At 42.5% G+C, this 25427-nt stretch overlaps 1 protein-coding gene and 1 non-coding gene across 2 annotated transcripts in view; one reads left to right on the forward strand and one right to left on the reverse strand.

The window, feature by feature from the left end:
* CLASP1 (cytoplasmic linker associated protein 1) overlaps positions 1–25427 on the reverse strand; it is a 268189-nt gene that overhangs the window by 156563 nt on the left and 86199 nt on the right. The window contains exons 3-7 of the mRNA XM_059394480.1: positions 18092–18170; positions 16275–16378; positions 15000–15091; positions 13046–13121; positions 8157–8254 (exon numbers count right to left, since the gene is read on the reverse strand). Coding sequence (XP_059250463.1) covers positions 8157–8254; positions 13046–13121; positions 15000–15091; positions 16275–16378; positions 18092–18170 — 449 coding nt within the window. The remainder of the gene's footprint in view (positions 1–8156; positions 8255–13045; positions 13122–14999; positions 15092–16274; positions 16379–18091; positions 18171–25427) is intronic.
* LOC132014808 (U4atac minor spliceosomal RNA) lies at positions 18720–18845 on the forward strand. Its single transcript, XR_009403445.1, has one exon. It is a non-coding gene; the product is annotated as a U4atac minor spliceosomal RNA (small nuclear RNA).

The following is a 25427-nucleotide window of genomic DNA, read 5'->3' on the forward strand; positions in this document are numbered from 1 at the left end:
GAAGCAAATAAAACATTGGCAAAAATCCGTTAAAATCAAGTTTTTCAGGCTCTGAAAACAAAGACTTGCAACAATCCAAGGAGCATTCTTCAAGAAAAATGGCTAATCTTGGTAAGGACAACAAGCTTTTCACTGTTTTGCTATATCTTATTTCCATCTCCAACTCACTAGCTAAAGAATCAACAGCCCAAATCACGGCAGTTTGAAAACCAGCAGCCTTAAAGCCACTGGGAGGAGCTGAACAAGTGGGGAGCAGCATAAAATCCCCATTCTAAGAGAACTGTAATTATTTTACCTCTCTGGCATATTCCAGAATCCCCATTCACAGTGTTTTACTTGACCTGATTCACAGCATGCTTAATGGTTGAGACTCTTTTCCCTGAAGCCATGACCAAAAAGAATCCACAGCAACTGTTTAACACGGCAGCTGCCTGAGATGATAAAACTGGAGCAAAGACACTGACCAAAAAACTTACAAAGAAAAATGGAGAAAGATATCTTCGCAGGAAACTTTGAAAAAATCTGACATATTCCTGGGAATCTGCAAGGCTACATATATGTGCAAGAAAGTTTGAGGAAACACCTAAGAAATCACTAAGGTCTCATGCCTGGCTGACCTTGAGGCTCTGCACAAGCAGCCAATAAAGGGGAAGGCAGCGATGTAAAAACTGCCTGCCAGAACACTGAAAACATTCCTCAACATACACAGACAACCCTTCACCAAAGGCTACAAGATTTACTGGTTACAGTCATTCAAGGAAATCTCTGTCTAATCATTAGCTGAACACTAAGTTAACCAGAGACTTCAGCAGCCACACACATAAAAAAATAAAGATAAAAATACAGACTGTATGCAATTAGTTCAGGAAAATCACTTAAACAAGGAACAACAAAAACAACAAACACCACCAACAACATGTGAAGAGAGAGTAAAAAGGATTTCCAAAGTTGTCACAACAGATTATTGTAAATGACCAGTTTCAACTAGTCAAGTATAAAAAAATTACACCTGTGAAAAACAAGAAAATATGGCCCATACAGGGAGAAAAAAAAAAATTAGTCAATGGAAACTATCCTTAAAGGAAGCCCAGACACTGAACTGAATAGATGAATACTTGAAATCAACTATTATAAATGTGTTGAAAGAACTAAAGAAAATTACTTCTAAAGAATTAAAGGAAAATATAAGAACAATGTATCACCAAATAGAGAATATCAATGAAGAAACAGAAAAAAATAAGAATCATAGAGAAATTCTAAAAATGAAAAGTACAAAAACTGAAATAAGAAATTCACTAGAGGGGCGCCTGTGTGGCTCAGCAGATTAAGCCACTGCCTTCGGCTCAGGTCATGATCTCAGGGTCCTGGGATCAAGGCCCGCATCCGGCTCTTTGCTCAGTGGGGAGACTGCTTCTCTCTCTCTCTCTCTGCCTGCCTCTCTGCCTACTTGTGATGTCTCTCTGTCAAAAATAAATAAATAAAATCTTTAAAAAGAAAAGAAGAAAGAAAGAAAGAAATTCACTAAATAGGGCATCTGGCTGGCTTGGTCAGTAGAGCAAGCAACTTTTGATCTCTGGGTTGTGGGTTCAAGCCCCATGTTGGTATAGAGATTACCCAAAGAAATAAAACCTTTTTAAAAATTTCACAAGACGGCTCAACAAATTTTTGCTGGGGGAAGAAAAAAGCTGCAAACTTGAAGATGAATCAATTGGCAATACCCTGAGAAACAAAAAAAGGACAGAGCCTAAGAGTTCATGTTCTTATAATACTAATGTACCAACATACATATAATGGGAATTACCAGAAGAGAGAAAAAGGGCAGAATACATGGTGAAATAATGGCCAAAAACTTCACACATTTTATATAAAATTTTAATCTACATGTTCAAGAAACGTCAAATGGGATAAACTTAAAGAAATCCTAACCTAGACAAAATAGAAACAAACTGTTGGAAGAAAAGACAAAGAGAAAATCTTGAACGCAACAATAAACAAGTCAGGAAGCAACAAATGTTGGCGGGGAGGCAGAGAAAGGGGAACCCTCCTACACTGTTGGTGGGAATGCAAGCTGAGGCAACCACTCTAAAAAACAGTATGGAGGTTCCTCAGAAAGTTGAAAATAGAGCTACCCTATGACCCAGCAATCGCACTACTGGGCATTTACCCCAAAAAGACAAATGTGGTGATCCAAAGGGGTACCTGCACCCCAATGTTTATAGCAGCAATGTCCACAATAGCCAAACTATGGAAACAGCCCAGATGTCCACTGACAGATGAATGGATAAAGATGTGGTATGTGCATACACACATACACACACGCACGCACGCACGCACGCACGCACGCACGGTATATTACTAAGCCATCAGAAAGAATGAAATCTTACCATACATCAACATGGATGGAACTGAAAGGTATTATACTGAGCAAAATAAGTCAATCAGAGAAGGACAATTATCATATGATCTCACTCATGTGTGGCATATAAGAAACAGTGCAGAGGATCATAGAAGAAGGGAGGGAAAACGGGAAGAAATCAGAGAGGGAGACAAACCATGAGAGACTCTTAACTATGGGAAAGAAACTGAGGGATGCTGGAGGGAAGGTGGGTGGGAGATCAGGGTAAGTGGACGATGGGCATTAAGGAGGGCACATAATGTAATGAGCACTGGGTCTTATATCCAACTGATGAATTAGTGAACACTACATCTGAAACTAATGATGTACTCTATGTTGGCTAATTGAATTTAAATTTAAAAAAAGAGAAAGCAACAAGAGAGAAGCCACTCATTGCATACAAAAAATCCTCAATGAGATAATTAATTTCTCACTTAAAAAAAAAAAAAAGAAAAGAAAAGAAACAGTGGAGACCAGGTGGCACTGGGATAACATATTTGGACTTGAAATTTGAAATCTCAACCAAGTATACTTCAATAATTTGAAAATAAGCAAGCAAATACATACACACATAAAATAAAACCTAAAAAACTCAACCAAGAATTCTACATCCAACAAAATTATCCTTCAAAAATGAAGCAGAGAGGGGCCTCTGGGTGGCTCAGCGGGTTTAAAGCCTCTGCCTTCGGTCCAGGTCATGATCCCAGGGTCCTGGGATCGAGCCCCACATCGGGCTCTCTGCTCAGTGCAGAGCCTGCTTCCTTCTCTCTCTCTCTCTCTCTCTCTCTGCCTGCCTCTCTGCCTACTTGTGTTCTCTGTCAAATAAATAAATAAAATCTTAAAAATAAAAAAATAATGAAGCAGAGAATCTTCTCTGGACCAAAGATATTTCAGTCTTTACATGAAATCATACCACCAAATATAATGAATTGCAGACTCTGAGTGGGGGAAAAATGAAGGAAAATTTAAGACATTTTTAGATAAATAAAAAATTAGACAAGCCCTTCAGTTTGAAATGAAAGAAGCCAATACATTAGCCCAAAACCACATGACTATAAAAACACCAGTAAAAGGAACTACAAAGGTAAAGATAAAATCTAGGTAAATACAATAATATAAATGTATGTTTTGTTTTTAACTTTTTTCATATCTTACATGACTTAAAAGTAAACTACATAAAGCAAGAAGTGTAAAACTGGGGTGCCTAGGTGGCTCAGTGGGTTAAGCCTCTGCCTTAGGCTAAGGTCATGACCCCAGGGTCCTGGGATTGAGCCTCACATCAGGCTCTCTGCTCAGCAGGGAGCCTGCTTCCCCCTTTCTCTGCCTGCCTCTGCCTACTTGTGATCTCTGTCAAATAAATAAATAAAATCTTTAGGAAATAAAAGTACAAAACTGTATGTGTTAGTGGGCTTAATATACAAAGATGTATAGATAAACATAGCAGAAAAAGAAACAAGGGGAGAAAACAGAACTATGTAAGAGTAAAGTTTTTAATACTGAAATTAATTAAGGATAATAATTCTAACTAGGCTTCCATAAATTATGATGGCAACTGAAATCCCCAAACACTAAGAAAATAAAACAAAACAATCCAAAACCCAAAATAACAACTGTTGGCACTGCTAGTGGGAATGCAAAACGGTGCAACAGCTGTGGAAAACATAATGGTGGTTCCTCAAAATACTAAACATAGCAGTGTATTTGATCCAGCAGCTCCACTTCTGAAATCTAACCACAAGAGCTGAATGCAAGTAATGTAAGAAAGATCTGTACAACCACTTTCACAGCAACATTATTCACAATAGCCAAAAAGTAGAAGCAAGTGTCAATCCACAGAGGAATGGAGAAACAAAATGTGAAATCTACACACAGTGGAATTTTATTCAGCAATACAAAGGAATGACTCATGGTATAATATGGTTGAACTTTGAAGGTATTGTGGTGAGTGAAAGAAGGCAGTCAAGAAAAAGTTACAGTTTGTGTGATTTCCATGAAATGTCCCAAAACAGGCAAATCCATAGAAATAAAAAGTAGACTAGTGGTTGTCAGGAACTAGGGAGAAGGAATAGAGAGCGACTGCTGATGGATACAGGGATTCTTTTCAAATGTTCTACTGATAGCAATGACTGCCACACAACTTTCTGAATATACTAGAAACAACTGAACTGTTCATTTTCAAGGAGATACGGTAAATTATAAAAATATGAAAATTATGGTATAGAAATATTTCAAGAAGGCTCTTACTTAAAAAACAGAAGTGGAATACTCTAAAAAGGGACCATACAACTGGAACAAGAAAGGCAAATTTTTAAATCAAATACCCAATATTCAAGTGGTCATAGTATAACTATCATACTTGTAAATATAAGTTTTATATTTACATACTACCTATATTTAAATACAGTAGCCATATTCCTAAGTACCTTACTCAGAAGACATGAGGTTCCAGAAGGAAAAGCCCTCCAAGTGTACCATGCAAATAGAGAAAAATGGTCTCTCAGACAAGACCCATCATCATTAAGTTTCAGACCAAGAAAATCAAAGTTATCTACATAGGATGAAGAAACAGAATGGCTTTAGAATTCTCCATGGAAACACTGAAAGCTGGAATGACTCAATGAGGCACTGGCTTTAACATTCTGAATGACAGGAGCCTGAGTGGCTCAATCAGTTAATAAGCATCTCAGGATCCTGGGAGCAAGCCCCGTGTTAGGCTCCCCTGTCTACTTGTCTACTTGTCCCTCTGCCCCTCCCCCTGTTCGTTTTCTCTCTCAATAAATGAGATCTTAAAAAAAAAAATTACTTTAGCTACCAGAGAGACAATACTCAAACAACAACCAAATGCATGGCCCAGAGTGAAATTCCAGCTCCTCCCAAGTGAAGCAGATGAAAGGACAGGTCTCCCCCCAACTGTGAAAGGGAAAAAGGAGCTGCACCTCAAGGCACATTTTTTATCTTAATGCTTACGTCACTGAGCTGATATTATCAAGGCATTTTATTCATCACACATTTCCTAGAGATAGAATTAATCTTCTCAAACACAGCACTCACTCAGTGGACAAACTTTTAAGAGGGCAGCATTTTCATTTCAGGATGAAATGCATGTTTCAGAAAGCACCATGCATATCCCACACTATGCTATTAGTCCTATGGCATATCTTGCTAAGCTGAAAATCTGTGATGCTCACATAACAGCAAAACAGATATATATAAATGACTAACAAAAGTCTAGAATGTTCAAGTATTCCCATCAGCCACTTGGAGCCACAGACAGCAGACAATGAATCTTCTAAACAACGGCAGAATTCTTCCAAGGTCTCATTCCATTCGCATGTGTCCCTGGCAAAATCAAACTAAAGGTGGCGGCCAGGGGCTCCAACCCTCACAGTGCTAGTTAAGTGTCTTGTAATAAATACGAAGAAACACGAAGTTTTGGCCTCTTTCGCCAGAGTAATGCCTCTGAAGCACCAACAGCCTCCCTCTCCAGGCACCATGTCTAACCAGAGTTTTACAGCCACAACTGAGAAGGATGTGGGCCCATTTCCTTAGGACCACCCTCTGCATGTGGTCTAAAAATTTTAGGAAGGATTTTAAGTCACATCAGGGATCAGGAGCCTCATTCCCATTCACAGAGGACCAAACTAACTCTTCTGCAGCTGTTCATTAAAAAAAAAAAAAGAAGAAGGGAGGGTGGTGGTATAAAAACCAATCACTGGGAGTCTGAATGAGAAGGTTCTAGCCCCTGGTCGGGTTGGCATGAACTGCCCCCTGGGGCCTGACCTCAACTGCCCTCTGTGTTGGGGTCCCCAAGTCCACACGCAGGTTTAATGACTGGCTGAGAGGACTCAGGGCTCGGGGCACATTCACACTCATGGCCATCACTATCATACTTAGGACACTCCCAAGAAACCAGCAAAGGGAGAAGGTACATGGGGAAAGGTTTGCAGGAAACCAGGCACAAGCTTCCCAGAGCCCGTCCTGGTGGAGTGGCATCACAGAAGACGTGCTTATCCCCAGCAACAGGCTATGACAACGACAACGGTGTGCCGTGCTATCTTCCAGGGCTCTGCTAGGGCTGGTCATGCAGACACTCCCTGAAGTAGCACTTAGCAACATGCCAGACTACCCAAAGGAAAGTAGATGATCAGTGTAACACACACTGCCAGGGCACCGTGAGCCACTCTTGCCCACTCTTTGGGAATGGGAAGTCCCCCCAGGTCAAAGCTTTCAGCCGCCAGCCCAGGGGCAGCATTGCAAGCCAGCCTCCCCTAAGGATAGCAGTTTCCTCTGAGCACTCATCTCTCCAGACCTCCGTGTCACCATGTCACCTCCCAGGAGTATGGGCTTGCTATAGAAGCCTTCAGACAGAACACAGATGTCCCACTAGGTGAGATGGTCTGCTCATAGCCTGGAGCCACTGGGAGCTACCCAGCCTGGTGAAGCCCCCACCCCCAGCAGGAAAGGGCTTCACTGCTCATAGCCTGTCTTCCCAATGATGACACTGACATCATGAGTAAACAGCCCTCTCCCGCCAGTCCTGCCGTCCCTGCTCACCTGGGCCCTCCAATTTTCCCTAGGACACTATGTAGGGTTTTTGTCTTTAAGTTTGTCTTTCTCCTATGCATTCCCCCATATACTCAAAGACAAGAAATCTGAGGTTCATAAAACACAGGAACAAAATAAGTCTATTCTCACAGATTACCTGTTATAAAAAACATGAAAACAGTTTTATCCCCACCTAATAATCTTGCACATAGCTCAGGGGCCATCGTGAGAGCAACCCGGGAGACAGGACTCTCAACAACAGTGAGTAAAGCCCCAGCTGCCTGCTCACAGAACCCTTACTTTAGGGTAAAGGGCCTGCTTCCATCATAGGTAATTAAGAAACATCAAGATAGAGGACTCCAGTATATTTCAAAATCCCAACCCATATTTAGACTCCCAATATTCTGTAAACTCTTGTGAAATGGGGGTAGAGAAAATTAAAAGGGGAGTCAAAAGAACAGGGCTACCCTCTGAGCTCTGACTCTTACTGTGTGCTCTCCCAAGTCACTTCATGGGTCCTTCTACCTCCCGGACACAGTGATGGGCTCAGACAAGCTGCTCCAGAAGCCCAGGCCACGTGTAGCTCCCCAGGACTAGCATATTACTCTCTCCCTTAAAGGAATGGGGCAGAGCACAAAGGGTCTAAGATTCCCCCACCAAGGTTAAAATTATAAATATCCAGTTTTCATTATTTTTTTAAAACGCTGACTACAACAGAGACATCCGTGAACTCACTTGGTCTTGGATCTGATGAGATGCGGATGCCCTTGCACTGGCCTCTATGAATTGAGACTGGCAGAAAATTACTTTTTCAAAGATGCTTTCCAGAATTATTACTTCTTTATTTCTATCCAGGCTCATTCTGGAAAGGCTTCATTAATTCAAACAAATATATTTAAAGCACCTACTGCACTTGGTACTTGCTGCAAACAAGATATAACTACACAAGCCAAAAAATGCTCAAATTGTTCAATACCTTTCCATTTTAAACACGCTTCTAGAATCAATACATGGCATGAGATGCGGCTAGATGTCTGGGTGACAGTCCTCCTTTTGAGTAAGTGGAATGGGCCTGAATAAGGCCTCCAACCACCAATCCTCTGACCACAGATTCTTTGAATATAATCACCACTGTAAATTAAGTAATGCAAACCAGGCGGTTAACGGAAGAAAGAAGATGAGAAGAGCAGAAGGAAGGAAGACAGTCTGAACTCACCGGGACTGCGGCAATCCTTTCTTACTGAGGTCTGCCCTCACACGTTCTCCCACGTGTCTGTAAATCTCCACTAAGCTGTTTATTGCTGCGTCTCGAACCTAGATGTAAAAGAAGAGATCTTACAGCTGCTCTGTGTCAGTCCACAGCGCTTCCTGCTGGGGCACAACAGGCTGTACGCCACCCCAAGTTTATCACCAATCTGCCAGTGCAACTGTGATACAATCCCTTATAGATGTTTGACTAGACAAAGCCATGATGCTGGTACAATTCCAAAGGGGAAATTCAAGCCCCTCCCTGTACATGTGTTAAAGTCCACATCCCTTAGTGCTTTCAATTTTTTCAGAGGATGTCAGGAATCCAGAATTTTCAGATCACTTTCCCAAAACAGAAAATACTACAAATAAATGAATTATATACTAAAAACAAAACTCCATGTAAAAAGCTTTCTAGATTGAACTCAATAAAATACTTAGAGAGCAAAAAAATAGGTAGTAAAAGCCATTATACATAGAGCCCTGTATTCAAGAAGCTAATGGTCCTAAAAGGGGCTTGGTGGAGGGGAGGGAGGGGAGTGGTAGTCCACAAATTCTTCATTTAATACAGAGCAGGATATAATATAGATCATACAGAAGTGCAAAGAACTCACACAGTTTAGAGAAGGGAGCAAATATACTAGATGATAGCAAGAAACATTCTCTGAAAGAGGAAGGAACCACTTAAAATGTGCTTAAGGGACAGCATTTTACCAAATAAAGATGGAATGAGACAGGTTCCAAACAAGGTACAGCCTGTGCGCAAAGGCATGAAAGCAGAGACACATGGCATGTGCTTCAGGAAGAGCGAGTAAGTAGTCGGAAAAACACAAATACGAACTAAGATAAGAAAGCAGCAAAAAAAAAGGCTTAAGAAACAGAACAGATTTAAAACAAACAAAAACAGGGAAATCTGAATACGGACTGTACATCAAATGTTACCATTTTTAGCAATATTGAATTTCTTAGATATGAAAATAACATGTAATTCTATAAGAAAATATCCTTGTTATTGAGAGATATAAACAGATATATCTCAGAGCAAAAACATCAGGTCAGAGCAAAAATATCATGGTTCAGGGAGAAAAAAAAAGTGCGTTTCTATGTGTGGGTATGTGTATACATACAGGGAGAAAGAAAACAAATGTGACAAAAATGTTAACTGGTAAATACAGGTATTACTATTAGTCCTAGTATTTTTCCATAGGTTTAAAAGTTTGCCAATAAACACACAGTAGGGTGAGGGGGGACAACTTTCCAGTATACCCTGGAACCAAGGCCAGCCTGTGAAGGTTGGGGAGGAGGGGGGAAGGGTACTTACTTCAGTAGACAAAGAGAGGGGAGCAACATGCGTTTGTGTTTGGTCTCAAGCAATGACATCAAAATAACAGAGAATAAAAGGCAGAGGAAGGAAGTAGGGACACAATTTACAATTCTCAATACCGCCGGCTACTCCTGATTTAACAGTATTACAGGTTATACAACAGTTAACTTCACAGACCATTTTTCCCCGATGGTGGAAAAGGGCAAATGTTATGGTACAGACTGTTTGCATTCCCACCCCCAATATGTATATTGAAGTCCTAATCCCCCAGCACGACTGTACTTAGAGATAGGACCTATAAGCACATAACTGAGGTTAAACAAAGTCATAAGAATAGGGCCCTGACCCAACAGGTTTGGTGTCCTTCAACAAAAGACACCCACAAGCTGGCTCCATTCTCCACACGGGCACAGAGAAGTTATGCGAGCACACAGGGAGGGAGCAGTCTGCAGACCAGGAAGAGACCCTTCCCCCCACGTCCAGAACCAGACAATGCTGGCACCCTGATCCCAAACTACCAGGCTTCAGAACTGTGAGAAATGTATTTCTGTTCAAGCCACTGGTCTATAGAATTTTGCTATGGTGGCCCAAGCCAACTAATAGATTATCAGTTTACTTGGGAAAAGAAAGACCTTCTGAATTTAGGCACCATTTTTATACAGAAACATGGATTTACTATACAAGCTGTTAATGCCACTGTCTCCTGAAAATGACTCAGCCTGCTTTCTAATGAATGATACCTGCTCAGAGCCCATCACCTGAATGAGCAAGCAACATCCTGTCCTACTCAGAAAGTCTGGACCATCATCAGTTTAAGAGATTTAGTGGGAAAATGACCAGCCTTAGAATCAAAGCACAGCTGAGTACCTCCTTGGCCCTTTAGAAACTGTGTAATCCCAGATCCAATATATAAACTATTTTAGTCTCCACTTTCTCCTCTGTGAGCTGAGGGCTGCTTGGAGGGCTAGAAAAAAACAACAAATTCATTCCACAAGTATCTAAGTGACTAGTAGATGCCAAACTAAAGTGCCTCAATGGCCCAGGCGGGAACCTGGTAACTGGTATACAGTGACAAATGACTCTGGCAGAGGACCCTGCTGGCAGAGAGAAGAGGGAAAATGGAGGGGGTCGGGCAAACAGGCCACCATCACCCAGCCTGGGAGCAATGTAGGTATGGTTTGGCCATATGTAATCTTTCAAGAGAAATCAGGAATACGAATCTTTCAAATATAAGAACACCAAAACTCTTAAACATAAAGTTAAAATGCTGTGCAGACGCACGCGCCCACACATGACGCTGCGATCGGGTTTCAGGCCAGCAGTGTGGAACCTATGTATTGCATGTATAAAACACTCCGCATGCGACTAGTGGAAGGAGTATATCTACATCTTCTGAACCAATCTCCTTAGCCTTCAAAATCATCATTCCTCAGGCTCCAAAGCTATCGGGTCAGACAGCATTTGAGGGTCTAGAGCACCCTCGATTCAGGAAATAGGGCAGAACACATTTTCTTCATTTTCTTCGGTCTACAAGTACTACACTCCAACTGCCAAGGGACGTTCTGTAAAAGCAGCTCACTCAGGCTGAAGGCAGCACGGCGGTGCTCACTAACACAGCCACGCGGGCCCTACACTGCTTCCGCCCACCCACGGCTCAGCATTAAAAAGGTACCCCAACATTTCAGGCCACTGGGAGTACACAAGAGCCCCAGTACATTAAACGCTACCTGGCGGGCCCAAGTTGAATGCTCTACAGATCTGTGGCCTCCGCGAAGGACAGCTGTTGACTAGGATATAGAGGAGGCTAGCCACCTGCTGGGGCGCACAGCAGGAAAGATTAAAGGAAAGGCAAGAGCACAGGCACATGCAACATATACACACAGCCCAAGAGGAGGAATGATTCCGTGCATTAGCAGCAGAGAAGCTGGTGGTACTTTCCTGGCTGGAGGGCTCTGGGAGACGTGGACTGCGTGTGTCCGTTTGTGCGTGTATACGGGTGCAAATAAACCTTCCTAAGGCAGGTGGGGTTCGACGGATGACCATCTGAGTGCACAGTCTGGGGTACTCCGGCTCTGTCCGCAACAGACTGCCCAAGGGTGCCCACCGAGCACCCACCTCACTGCATGCCAATGCTCAGGGTCCCAGGGGCCCACCGCGTGGAGTCACATCACCCAAGTGGCCCGTGACAGCACCTGAGTTAGGAACAAGAACTTCATTCAGCTAGCCAGGCTGGCTTTCCCGTTGGACTTAAGGATACCATGTGATAGCAGCAATCACCTAATGTGTAACCTCAATAAGGGATTTTTTTTCTTCCACAGAAAACAAAAATGGAAACAAGACCAAAAAGGGAGAAAAGCAAAACAACCCACTTGGTAACTTAGAATTTTTTTTAAAAATTGTTTCTTTTTAAATTAACATTGAAACATAAAAGCGTGATTCAGTAAATTGAAACATCTCAAAATTCTACTTTCCCCCGTATCCTATACTTTCAATGAAGGCTGGGTAAAGGAGTGGATGGCAAGAGGAAAGCAAATGAGATCAAAAGAGACCCGGAGAACCCACAGACAGTGCACAGAGGGGCTGGGGACGGGAAAAGCAGCAGCAGGGATAAGAAAGGGCAAAGCCGAGGAAGAAGGAAGGACAAGAGCCAGAGGGGCCCAGAGCCACAGGGACCCGGGAGCCAGGGAGCCAGAGAAGGTGGAAGCAAGCTAGCACAACCTCTGTGGGGACATGTCAGCCATGATCAGTCAGGGTTTAAAATGAGATGCCTGCATACCACGTGTGTTTCTTTGGTAAGTTACTGTTCCAATTTTTGGCCCCTTTATCTAATGAGGTATTTTTCTTATGAGTTCATATGAGCTAATTATCATAATAAAAATGGCCCTCAGTGATAAACAGAACTGAACCCGTGGGAGAACCGGCACTTCTAAGGCCCAAGCTTGGAAAGTTCTGTGTCCTGCCTGGTGACTGCCCACGAATTACCGACTCTTCTACGCTTACATTAAGGGAGTGGTGCTTTGGTGTTTGGTCTCTGGATCTACCTAAGATCTACATAAAATACCATCCATGCCTCATTAGGATTCAAGGAATTTCATACACCGTCGTATTATACAGCACCCGAACAAAATAGGGGAAGTCTCCATCCCCTCAGAACAGGTCCCTTAGGCCCCTTCCAATCAATCCCCGGACCCCAAGAGGCAAAGCCTGACTGACTGTAATCGGCATTGATTACTTTTCCCCAAGGCTACCCCTTTTGGCTGGAGAGTGAGTGACTAGAGGGACGGTATCTCAGAGGCTGGTCTGGGTGATATCACTTTAAAGGATAACAAGGCCTCAGCCATATAGAGAACAGGGTGGCGTGACCACCATATTCACCAGTGCTAAAGGGCATTAGTGCTCATTACTTGGAACAATTATCTGAGCACTATAAACAGGAATAGAGTCCCACCCACCTATTAGATACACACAGAACACCAGAATGCATCTTAAGGGCCTATAACCAATATTCTTCTTTCTCACTAAAATATACTCACCTGGCTGTTTGGATCTCCAAGTAAATTACATATATGTGGCACAATCTTGCTTAGTGTTAAAGTATGTGCTCCAGAGCTGAAAACAAAAGGAGTGATTTACTGTTGGTGAGAACAAAGGAAAAGAAATGCCCCCACACACACACCTCCAGGGCCTTCTCGCCCCCTCACACCTCTGCTCCCCTTCCTTCCCATCTTTTGCCCACCAAGTTCCCAAATAAGCATGCCACAAAGGCCCCACCCACTGGCACAGAGTTCAAAATCTTTCATGCTGCTCGCTGACCATGCTTTCTCCCTGGCACTCGGGGCTCTCTCCATTCTGGCTCCCAACCTGCGATGCCAAGCCAGGGCCCCAGCCTTTCCTGCAGCCCTGCCTGCCTCACACATGGCTGCCCCTGCATCATTATTCTGTCACACAGCAGTTCCTATTTTGCCCAGCTCAGTGTTATCAACTAAACGGCAAGTCCCGTGAGGGTCCTCCTCACTTAACTCTCCACCTGAGCATAGATGAGGCTCAGTGGGAAGACCCTGACAGCGGCCACAGAGGGTTCCAGCAAAACCTTGCCCTGCGGGACAGCAGGAAGTCACCGACCACCTTTCACCATCATAAATGCCAGCACAAATAGCCCTTGTGAATGCCATTCTCTCTGTTAATCTGATGACTTCTTAGGATACATTCTCAGAAGTGAAACCACTGTGATCAAAACTAGAACATTTTTAAGATACAAACCTGGGGAAATTTAATGGTACTAAAAAGGCTAACATACCGAGCGGAACAATTTATAAGGTGACATAAATATTATCCTAGTTCTGTCTTTGAAGTAATATAACTTTACAGGTTGAACTAAAATCACACAACAAGTTAACCATGATTGTGTGAAGGTGGTAGAAATATCCCAGATCATTATTTCTTCCAGATGTAAATTTTCTGACATATACAGTATCACTTTTATAATCAGAAAAAGTGACTTGTAATTTTTCTATTTTAAAAACTCCTCTCTCGGGGGCCTGGGTAGCTTGGTGGGTTAAGCCTCTGCCTTCGGCTTGGGTCATGATCAAATGTAGACCACAAAGAGATACCACTACATACCCATCAAAATGACTAAAAGGAAAAAAAGAAAAGAACACTCAGTGCTAACAAGAATCTGAAAAAACGGAATTATTCATATACTGCTGGTGGGAATGTAAAACAGTACAGACAACTCTGGAAAACAGTTCAGTAGTTTCGTTAAAATTAAAGCTACCAGAGGACCCCACAGCGGCACTCTTGAGCACCAACCCAAGAGAAATGCAAGCTTATGCTGCTGCAGGAACACATAGGTACGCGTTCGCAGCAGCTCTGCTTGTAGCAGCCAGAAACGAGAAACTATTTGAACATCCTGCAACAGGTGAATGGAGACTCAAAGGTTTGTACCACGGAATTCTCCTCAGCCGTAAGAAGACATCAAATACCGTTCAGGCAATGCCCACATGTACAACCCCAAAGAAATTACGCTGAATGAAAGAAGTTAATCTCAGAAGCTCACATTCTGTTTGATTCCATTTACATAACATTCTTAAAATAAAACCACAGCGCAGATCAGTGGCCGCGGGGCAGGGTGTGGCATGAGGGACGCTGGTATGCTGCATAGGTCTGTACCTCATGGTGTGTGTTGGGGGGAGTGACACACAGGAGTGACACACAGGACAGGATAGGACAGAACTGCACACCCAATGCATGTGTGTCACCAGAGGAAACCGTGTCAGCCATGGGCATTGCCTCAGTATTGCTCTCCTGGCGCTATCAGTGCATGGTACACATGTAAAATGGAAAGAGTAAAGGACCATGGGGGAAGGGTGCAAGGCACTTCCCCAGACATTTCTCTGCAGTTTCCAGAAATCCATCGTCACTTTGAAACACAAAGTCACAAATAAAAACGCTCGGCCAAGGAAATCCCCCGGCCCCGCCTGGACTTACGCATTGAGTGTGGCAACAAGGCAGAGGCACGTGCCTTCCCGAGTCCGGAAATTCTTGTGCTTGAAGCCTCCCAGCATTCGGTCCCACACATACTGTAGGGGACAAAGGACAGTGAGAAGAGGAGGAGCCTTTCACTTAACACACGGACGACTGAAGAGGGACCTCTCTACAGGTGCCAGGTCAGCCCCAGCCACAACCAATCCATTTCATCCCCTCAAGGGCATACTGAAAAATGGTAACTTGTATTTCTGTATCAAGTTAGAGTTTTTCCAAACACATTCCTTTATATAATTGCATTTAGTAATGTCAACAGTTCCAAAAGAAAGGTGTAACCATTCCCATTTCATGGGTGAGGAAAGTAAGAAAAAGCAAGGCTTGGGTCATCTGCCAGAGAGCACACAGTGCTACTGCTCTTCTGGTCTGGACAGCTGTCCCCGCCTTAGCAACAAGTCACACATGTGCTCATCTTTGAAGACGTTCTGGGTTTTACCTTCCCTGGATGGCTTTTCCTAATCTCTCTGCCATCCTACCCACCTATACATTAAAGAGCAAGAGCCTGGAAGGCAGGGCTGTGTCCCTCTGTCCATCTATCTGCCAGCAGCCCCAGCTCACTAGCAGATAGGAGTGAGGGCTCTAGCCAGCCTCCTGACTCCCCAGATACCACAACCACCTCTTCTCAGAAAAACTGAGACAGTTACACAAATGAGCCCAAGAGTCTAATGGATTCAACCAAGCACTCGATACCCATGATAAGCCCACTATTTTAGTCAACGTATACCCTTTGCTGTTTATTACTTTGTAAAACATCCTCTATGGGGGTGGGAGGGTTGGACAGTGACAGATAAAATGTTATGAAAATTTTCATGTGAAACACATCAGCTTAAAAGAAATTAAACCTTGGGACATCTGAGTGGCTCAGTCAAGTGAAAGCATCCTACTCTTGATTTTGATCTAGGTCATGAGATCAAGCCCCAAGATGGGCTCCATGCTGGGCATAGAGCTGCTTAAGATTCTCTCTCTCTGTGTGTCCCTCTGCCCCTCCCACACGCACATTCTCTCTCTCTCTAAAATAAAAAGTATATAAATAAAGAGGTAAGTAAATTTAAAAAGTAAATAAAAAATAAAAGAAATTAAATCTATTTTTAAGATTTAATTAAATCTCTCCCTGCCAGAGAAAGAGCATGCATGTGCTAGGAGAGGGGTTTGCAAACAGAGAGGGAGAAAGAGAATCTCAAGCAGACCCCCCCCACCGAGCAGAGCACCTCCCCCAACTACCTGGGGATTAGCAGCTTGATCCATGATCTTCAGCAGCAGAGTCTGGTCTTGCTCTCGCACGGAGTCTTTAGCGTCTCCCAGTCTGTCTATTAAACTTGGCAGCACTGAAAAATCGAAACGCAAATTAATCAAACCAAAGCCAATTTTGGAGAGTCTGCAGTTACCAAGTGGGTATTTCAATTACTGGGAAGACAAAATGCTGGCCTAAATGTGGTACACCATCCTAGAACCACCAATCCTCACAATTCTACTCTTCCCACTAAAACCTTTTCAAGCTACTATAAGAATGTGCAAAACCAGGCGCCTGGGTGGCTCAGTGGGTTAAGCCTCTGCCTTCGGCTCAGGTCATGATCTCAGGGTCCTGGGATCGAGCCCCGCATTAGGCTCTCTGCTCAGTGGGGAGCCTGCTACCCACCCCTGCCTCTCTGCCTACTTGTGATGTGTGTGTATGTGTGTCAAATAAATAAATAAAATCTCTAAAAGAAAAAAAGATTAAAAAAAAGAAGAAGAAGAATGTGCAAAACCCTTTGCATGGACACAGCACTTTTCTTCCTTAACCGACCTTCCTCCAGCTAGCTCCTCGCACGTTTAAAGCTGGTGAAATATTAAGAAGGATGTCAGTGGAAGACCCTGGCAGGATGGAGTCAACACATAAGGAAGTTTAGGTAAGAGAGGGCTCCAGCACATTCACTGGGGATAGAAGGAGCAGGCACTTACAACTCAGCCTCTCGTCTACACTGTGCGTCTGTCCTTTCACTGAGTATATATACACACATGCATATTACACTCCAACTGTGGCTATCAGCTAGTGCTCCAAGGGCATTTACCTACCAGAAGTCAGTTTACTTAGCTGCTTCTAAGAGTCTATAAACCTTTCTTTTACAAGAGATCTCCCTGAACAACTCAGTTAACTTATGAGGAAAATGAAATGTTATTAAAATATCAAATATCTCAAAGTAAGGGAGGTTTAATGCCAGTTAATGACATTTAATGTTAATGACACTTAATGCCAGAATAGGAAAAGAGTTCTTAACCTTATCTGAAAAGGCATATTGACCAGGAAGTTAACAGAAAATAACAAATACACACATAGCAACCAAAACTGAGAAGTTCTGTAAGGAAATCCTTGTACAAACAGAGCTGCTTGGTGCTTATATTGTCATTATGAAATTCCAGAGGTCAAGAATTTAGAAATGACTAAATCATCTCTTAAATGATGAAACGTGCTTATTTTTTATTTCATTTTGCTGACATAAAGAGCGATCATTTAAGGTGCACTTGTAACAACATTTATGATCTAAATGGAAACAGTTAACACCTAGGATATGATCTGGAAAAAACACAGCCACATCCGATTTGCAGACCTTCTCAAGATGGGAAAGCAATGCTTCTCAACCGGGGCAAATACAATTCTGTCTGCACTAAAATGTGATAGTTGATCTGTACAAAGAATCTGTGTAAAAATAAAAGAATTAGCAGTAATGCCCTGCATTAGAACACAAAAGCTGGAAGAAGCCAGCAGAAAGGTATGGTAAAAACAAAAAGCATGAAGATGCCAGCAGATGTGGTGAGGTGGCTGGATCTGGGGTGACCCCAGGAGGGTCAGTCCTCCAAGCAGTGGTGCACCCCAGCAAGCAGGAGACTGAAGGAGGCCTCAAGGGCTGCTGGGAGGGTGGGAGGACTAAAGCGGAAGGGTGGGTGCGGTGGGGAGTGGGGGCTGGGTGCGGCTACGTGGAGGCTCTGGGGACACAGAGCGAAGGCTGGGGGCTGGACGGTGTAGAATGTGGGGCCCCGCTCCACACCTACCCACAGCTCACCTGTGCCAATCTGTGCCTTGAACCGGTCCTGCAGCCGGGTGACCAGTGCGGACAGGATGTCCATGCCGAGAAGAACCACCTGCAAGGGGAAACACCGGGAACCCATTAGCCGCTGGCTTCGGAGCCCACGCTCTGGCCCACCAGCTCCCAGGACGCTCCCCCATTCCTGGTGCAGTCCGATAGCCCGGAGAGCGCAAGCCGACTAGCAGAATAAACGGGTTGTCAAGAGGACCGCTCTGATACACAAAGCGCTGTTCACAGCTTGAACACAAAACGTAAGGTGGTACGAAAGTAAATAAAAAACAGCCAGAGCGGGGATACACCCAAGACGCCAGCCGACCAGCGTGGAAGCCTGAGCCGCGGTCCCGCCCCCTACCGGCCCCGCCCCGGCGAGTACTGCGTATGCAAATTACTCGCAGCTGGCGCGTAGCCTTCTGGGTAAAACCAAGCAGCCTGTTCGCGACCTTCAGAGCCTCAGAAAACAAGAAGCTGCTGATTTGCTTCGGCAGCTGTACTTAACACAGGTACACTAGCTACCAGGCGGCTAGGCCGGGCGTTTCGGATTAGTCACCCCAACGCTACCCGGTATTGGCGCTTCCTGCTTGCAGCGCACGCCCAAACCTCACCAACCATCCTTTTCTTGGGGTTGCGTTACTGTCCAATGAACGTCTAGTGAGGGCAGTACTGCTAACGCCTGAACAACACACCCGCATCAACTAGAGCTTTGCTTTATCTTGGTGCAATTTTTGGAAAAACAAAAACCCTTTTTCCCCAGACTTTGAAGTACTAAGGAGAGCTTATTGTTTACATAGAGGGAGTGTATTACCACGCTAAGACGCTAGAAAGCGCTCTAGTTTACACTTTAAACAACAGTTATGTTTCTCTTTCATCCCTGTTTATCCAGGAAAGTAGACTCATCTATTTAACTACTTCTATTAAGAGTTAATTTCAATACAAGTTATATTTCTCCTTCATCCCTGTTTATCCAGGAAAGTTTACTCATCTACTTAACGAATTCTAAGAACTCCCCAAAAATAAGTGGAGAAAAGGAAGCCTGCTTCATAAAACAACTTTTGCACTTTAAAAAAGTATGCAGCCACCTTAAAAATGACAACCCTCCCTACAAACCCTTTCTCAGTAGGAAGCCGTTTTGCTTTGTGCAACTTTCCTTAGAACATGGTTCAAAACTAAATGAAGTAGCCCAGTAACTTACAGAACCAATAAATGAACAAGACTGAAGCAATGATAACCCTAACATCAAGCGCTGTCATTATTTCCTTTCATCTGTCTGCCACTGCAGCTTGTAAATGCAAAGACTGCAGGCTTTTTTCTATTCAGCTTGGAATCCACTACCTCGAAACTGCCCGGTCACAACCTAAACTGTCCTTGCAAGGACTGGCTCCTTGAAGATATCAAAGGAAGTAATTCTTACAATTCTTTATAAAGAGAACATTAGTTGGTAGTTTTTAATATGTAGTGGTATAAAACATTTAAAAATAGTGGCTTTACTTATCAGCTAAAGAGGATTTAGGTATCATACACTGATTTCCTCCGAAGAGTACAGTACAGAAGTAAAGGGGAATATTTTAACAGTGGAGAAACCTGAAAAACACCACCTCAACCAGACAATCGGGGTCAATATCAACAGTCACAATTCATGTTGAACAGCACTTGCTGTTGTGTGATTAAAAGGACATCTCTGATGTTCTCCTCCAAACCCTTAAGCCCAATTTAATAATGAGTAAAACATCAAACTCCCATAGACGGACATCCTACAAAATAACCCGACCAGCACTGCCAAGGTCATCTAAAACATGGAAGTCCAAGAAACTATGCATAACTTAGAGGTGTCTGGAGACACATGATGACTAAATGTGATGTGGTGTTCTGGGTGGGATCCTGGAACAGATAAAAGCCAGTAGGAAAAAAGTGAGGAACTCTGAATGAACTTTGTTAGGACTTGAGTTAATAATGATGCATCAGTATTGGTTTATAATTGTAACTATAACATACTAATGTTAGATGTTACTATAGAGACTGGGTGTGGTGTACATGGACACTCTCTACACCACCCTCATTTTTCTGTAGATCCAAAACTGTCCTAAACATTAAATCTTGTATTTTAAAAAGAGAAGCCCATCACTTAATTGGAACTGGCTGTTCCCTGATGAAATCCTAAGCATGAGTGTGGCTACATTGCTGGTTGGAGGTTGGAGTTCATTACAGTAATAGTGAGAATGCTGCCTTCAAGGGCTCACCACATCCCTTCAGAACTCATTCAAGACTAAGGTGTAAGAGGGCAATTACACATTCATTTTGAATGAATTCAAAATTCTGTCAGATATCATAGCCCTTGCTGGTGAAGCTATATGTGGGTATTTGAGGGAACACTGTCTTTCATCTTTTCCAGAATGGAAGTTTACTTGGTAGTTTTGATCAGTTCAGGCCTAGCTCAATCCTAAAAAGTAAATTCCAAAACATCTTGCTCAGACAGACTGGGGAGTCCAGAGACTCCCCCGCAAGAAGCCTAGATTGGCAGATGCTGCCAAAGCCCAGTGAAATAGGACAGGAGAGGACATAACACAGCCCCGTGCACCTTCACCGTAGAATAAACTACTCTGGAAGGAAGCAGAGGGGCTCATTTATAGTTGTCTAGTTCACCCTGAGTCACAGCCCCAGTGGGCAAGGAACGGAATCATCACCCACAAATGTTTATCTTCACAGCTCAGGCCCTGCTCCTATGTTTCCATTTCCCTACTGAAGATGGGGCTACATGAATAACTCATTGCCCAGAAGACCCCAATTATTGGCTGTGAAGACTCTGTGTGCCTCAATTTCCTACCTATAAAACACGGACAGCAGCAGCAGCAGACTCACAGGTTGCTGTGTGTATGGGAAGTGCAGGATATAATGCTTGGTGCGTGGTAAGGGCTAGCCTGCACCTCTGCTGGCTGTTACCACCACCTCACTGTCACTGCCAGTACCATGGACAACGGGTGCAATCAGTGCTCCCGCGAGGCCCACGATTCGACAAGGGACTCGGCTGGGATAGAAGGCTTCCCAGAAAGAGTCACACTAAGTGAGGCTAAGTTTTGAAAAATCAGCCTTGCACCAAAGGAAGACAGGACCTCAAGGCAGAGAGAAGTGCGCACGCAAGGTGTGAGACTGCTGCCGCGATGGGGGGACAGGTGCTGGGAAGCCGCAGGGGACGTGGCTGCCGAAGGGCCTCAGACATGTCTGCAGGATGACAGGGCAGCCATTGAAGGGCTGGATTGGTAAACAGGGAGTGACAGGGAGCTGGAGATTTCGACAACAGCGACCAGCATGAGGAAGCCAGCCTGGGAGAGAGGGCAGAGGCTCTGGGGGAGTGGGGCTCATACCCAACAGTTACTGCCTTTAGTTTCCACCAAGCCATTAACTCTGCATTAACTTCAAGCACCTCCTTCAATATTCCATTTCATTTTCTGAGTTTATGCTTGATTCCACAGCAAAACTCCTTGAACGCAGGAATACTGTGCTTTGTGTTTCCTCAAAATTCCCCTAATAAATATAGCACAACAGTGGATTCATGGTAAACAGTCAGTAAACCCCTTGTATACAAAACAAAAACAAGCTAGTTTACTGATTAGTAATGAATTCATTTGAAACAGATGAGTTCTCAAGGTACAACACAATGCCTTTATCCTACAATTTTAAAAACATGCTTTCAAACTAAGTGAGTAATCACCAAGTACCTCAAACTAACCCTCATGCTGAAAACAACTAAAAATGCTAAATTATAAAAGAACATCTGCTTGGAAACATCGGAAAACAAGGAAGGCGAAGGAAAGTGAGGAGGTCCTGAAACACAAGTAAACTAAAAACCAGAGGGATAAGCATGCAGCCAATAGTTCACTTTTGCCCTTGGGCCATTTAAACACTGGGAAGGGACAACCAAGCCAGTGAGAATTGCTTTCAGTGACCACATGGGTCTAGGAGAACAGAGGTTAGATTTCAAAGCCCTCAAAGGCTGGTAGCCTGGATAGACTCCTACAACCTCGGTTAGAAATCAAAATGGCTATACCTTAGGAGAGTGAATTTAAAGTAAAATAGTCTTCAGATTGACCAAAGACCAGCTTCCAAGAATCCTGATGGCCAAATAAATATCAATCCCTAGCATCAGATGGAAATGATCTTAGCTTAGGTGGTGCCTTAAAAACCTTGGCAGATGGAAACCCGCATCACTTCCAGATAGAGAGAATATCATGCTCTCTGGTCCTCAATTTACCTCTCTGAACACTTTTCAAATGCAATGTCCAAAACACAACCAGAGATAACCAGGCACACCAAACAACTATAGCTAAAAGTAGGAGAAACACAGACACACATGAATTAAGTACATGAAAATAATTAGAAATGGATATGAAAATGGTAATTCTGGGATTCCTGGCTGCTTTAGTCAGTAGAGCATGTCTCCTGAGTTCAAGCCCTACTTTGGGGGTTGTAGGGCTTCAACCTACCTGTCCAAAGTAGTTTAAGCCCTACTTTGGACACAGAGCTTACTTAATAATAATAATTCTTACAATGTGTAAGAACATAAAATATATGATTAAAATTGGGAGAAATAAATTACAACTTTTTAAAAAAGGGGTGCCTGGGTGGTTCAGTGGGTTAAAGTCTCTGCCTTTGGCTCAGGTCATGATCCCCAGTCTGGTATCGATATCGGGCTCTCTGCTCCACAGGGAGCCTGCTTCCCCTACTCTCTCTCTACCTGCCTTTCTGCCTACCTGTGATCTCTGTCTGTCAAATAAATAAATGAAATCTTAAAAAAAAAAAAGTGACATCGATTTTTTAAAAGCACCAAATAATACAATACCAAAACTCAGTACTCCATGGATGTGCCTAAAAACACAATGGACACTAAGTCTGCAGGAGAAACAAAATCAAAATGAAATAAAAGAGGCAAAAAGATGAAAAATTCAAAAGAGCAGGTAAGAGACAAAGGACAGACAGAAAAGAACTAACAAGTTTAAATGGAATTCAAAAAGGAGAGTAAGCAACATCAGGTAAAAAGCAATAGCTGACACAAACCTGGATCACGGTTTAAACAAAAAAGGAAAGAAGGGAGGGTGGGAGGGAGGGAAGGAAGAAAAAAATAACAAGTGTTGGAGAGGACATGGGGAATTAGAATTCTTGGTATACCACTGGTAGGAATATAAAATGGAAATATAAATGGAAAATAATACGGTGCGTCCTCCAAGAATGAAACATAAAATTACCAAATGATCCAGCAATTCCGCTTCTGGGTACATACCCAAAAGGAGTGAAAGCAGGATTCCAACAGATATTTATATACCTATGTTCCTAGCAACATAATTCAAAATAGCCAGTGGAAAGAGCCAAATTTTGAACCAAGTATCAAATCAAGCATCATACTTAATGATGAAATATGGGGGGGGGTGGAATTAGAAGTATAAAACTCAAAAAGAAGCAAACTACCATTATTAATGGAAAATATAAGTAGAAAATCTAGAAGATCTACAGGTGTATTTAAAAATTTAAAACTGAGCTAATTAAGCAAGACCAAATAACCCAAAGTCAATACACAAGAGAATCAATTACATATCTGTATCAATAAGCCAAAAGGGAAGTTTTTTTTGTTTCCATATTTAATTCAATAAAAATAAACACCTAGGAAAAAATCTAAGCAAATAAGTATCTACTCAAAAAGCCAATGTAACAATAGAAACAAATAAAAAGGACTAAAATAAATGGAAAGATAAACTACAGGTTGGAATACTCAGTACTGTGAAATATTCATTTCTCCCCAACTGATCTACAGTAAAATTTCACTCAAAATCCCAACTATGTTTTTTTTTATTAAAGAACACCACAAGTTGGGCGTCTGCATGGCACAATCGGTTAAGCATCTGCCTTCAGCTCAGGTCATGATCTCGTTATCCCAAGATGGAGCCCCACGTTGAGCTCCCTGCTCAGCAGGGAGCCTGCTTCTCCTTCTCCCTGTGCCCCTCCACGTGCTTATACTCTCTCTCTCTCCCTCTCTCAAATAAATAAATAAATAAATAAAATCTTAAAAAAAGAAAAGAACTTCACAAGTTGATTCGAAAATCTATGTGGAAATGGCAATGGCAAGATGAAGTGATAAAACTTGCACCCACTGGATTTCAAGATTATAAAATGGCAGTAATTCAGGCAATGTGCTATCCGGTCAAGGAAAGACAGATATATCAACAGAACAGAATGAAGAAAAGAGATTCTGGCATATATGGGCACTTAATTTATGACAAAGTGGGCACTACAGAGCAGAAAGAAAAGAGCTGCTCTTTTAAATAAATGTCCCTGGGCAACTGAATATATGGAATAAAAAAGTTTTAAAAAAACTTGACTCCTATCTTACACCATACACATAAATGAATTCCTGGTAATAGAGATAAGTGTAGGAAAGTAAAACAAAAAAGCTTTTAGAAAATTACCTAAGAAAATAGGGCATAATAAATACAAACACTAAAGGAAAAGACAAATGAAATAGATAAAACTGAAATTAAGAACCTTAGCAAAACAAACACTGTAAAAAAGTGAGAGGCAAGATATATATAGAAAGAAGATATTTATGAAACAAGCAACAACAGGCCTGATTCTAGAATATAAACATATGTAGATTGTCTACACACCAATCAATAGGCAACCCAAAACAAAAATGGACAAAATATTTGAATAGACACTTCATAAAAGACAGCAATGGTCAGAATTATACAAAAAGTGGATCAGCCTCCATTAGTCAACAGAGAAATGCAAATTAAGAATACAAAGAGACACTATAACATACTCCTCAGAATGGCTAAAATTAAAGACTGATAAGACCAAGTGTTGACGAGGACATGGAAACTCTCATACATGCTGATAGAAATGTAAATGTAAACCAACACTTTAGAAAACATGTTGGTTTATTTGCTCCATTTCTTTGGAAAAAAAAAAATGGATGGTATTTTGATAGGAATTACATTAAATGTGTAAATTGCTTTAGGTAGCATAGACATTTTCACAATATTTGTTCTTCCAATCTAGGAGCATGGAACATTTTTCCATTTCTTTGTGTCTTCCTCAAATTTATATGGAACCAGAAAAGACCTCAAATAGCCAAAGGAATATCGAAAAAGAAAGCCAAAGTTGGTGGCATCACAATTCCAGACTTCAAGCTCTATTACAAAGCTGTCATCATCAAGACAGCATGGTACTGACACAAAAACAGACACATAGATCAATGGAACAGAATAAAGAGCCCAGAAATAGACCCTCAACTCTATGGTCAACTAATCTTCGACAAAGCAGGAAAGAA

Source organism: Mustela nigripes, chromosome 3, assembly GCF_022355385.1.
Source record: "Mustela nigripes isolate SB6536 chromosome 3, MUSNIG.SB6536, whole genome shotgun sequence".
Taxonomy (NCBI): Eukaryota; Metazoa; Chordata; class Mammalia; order Carnivora; family Mustelidae; genus Mustela; species Mustela nigripes.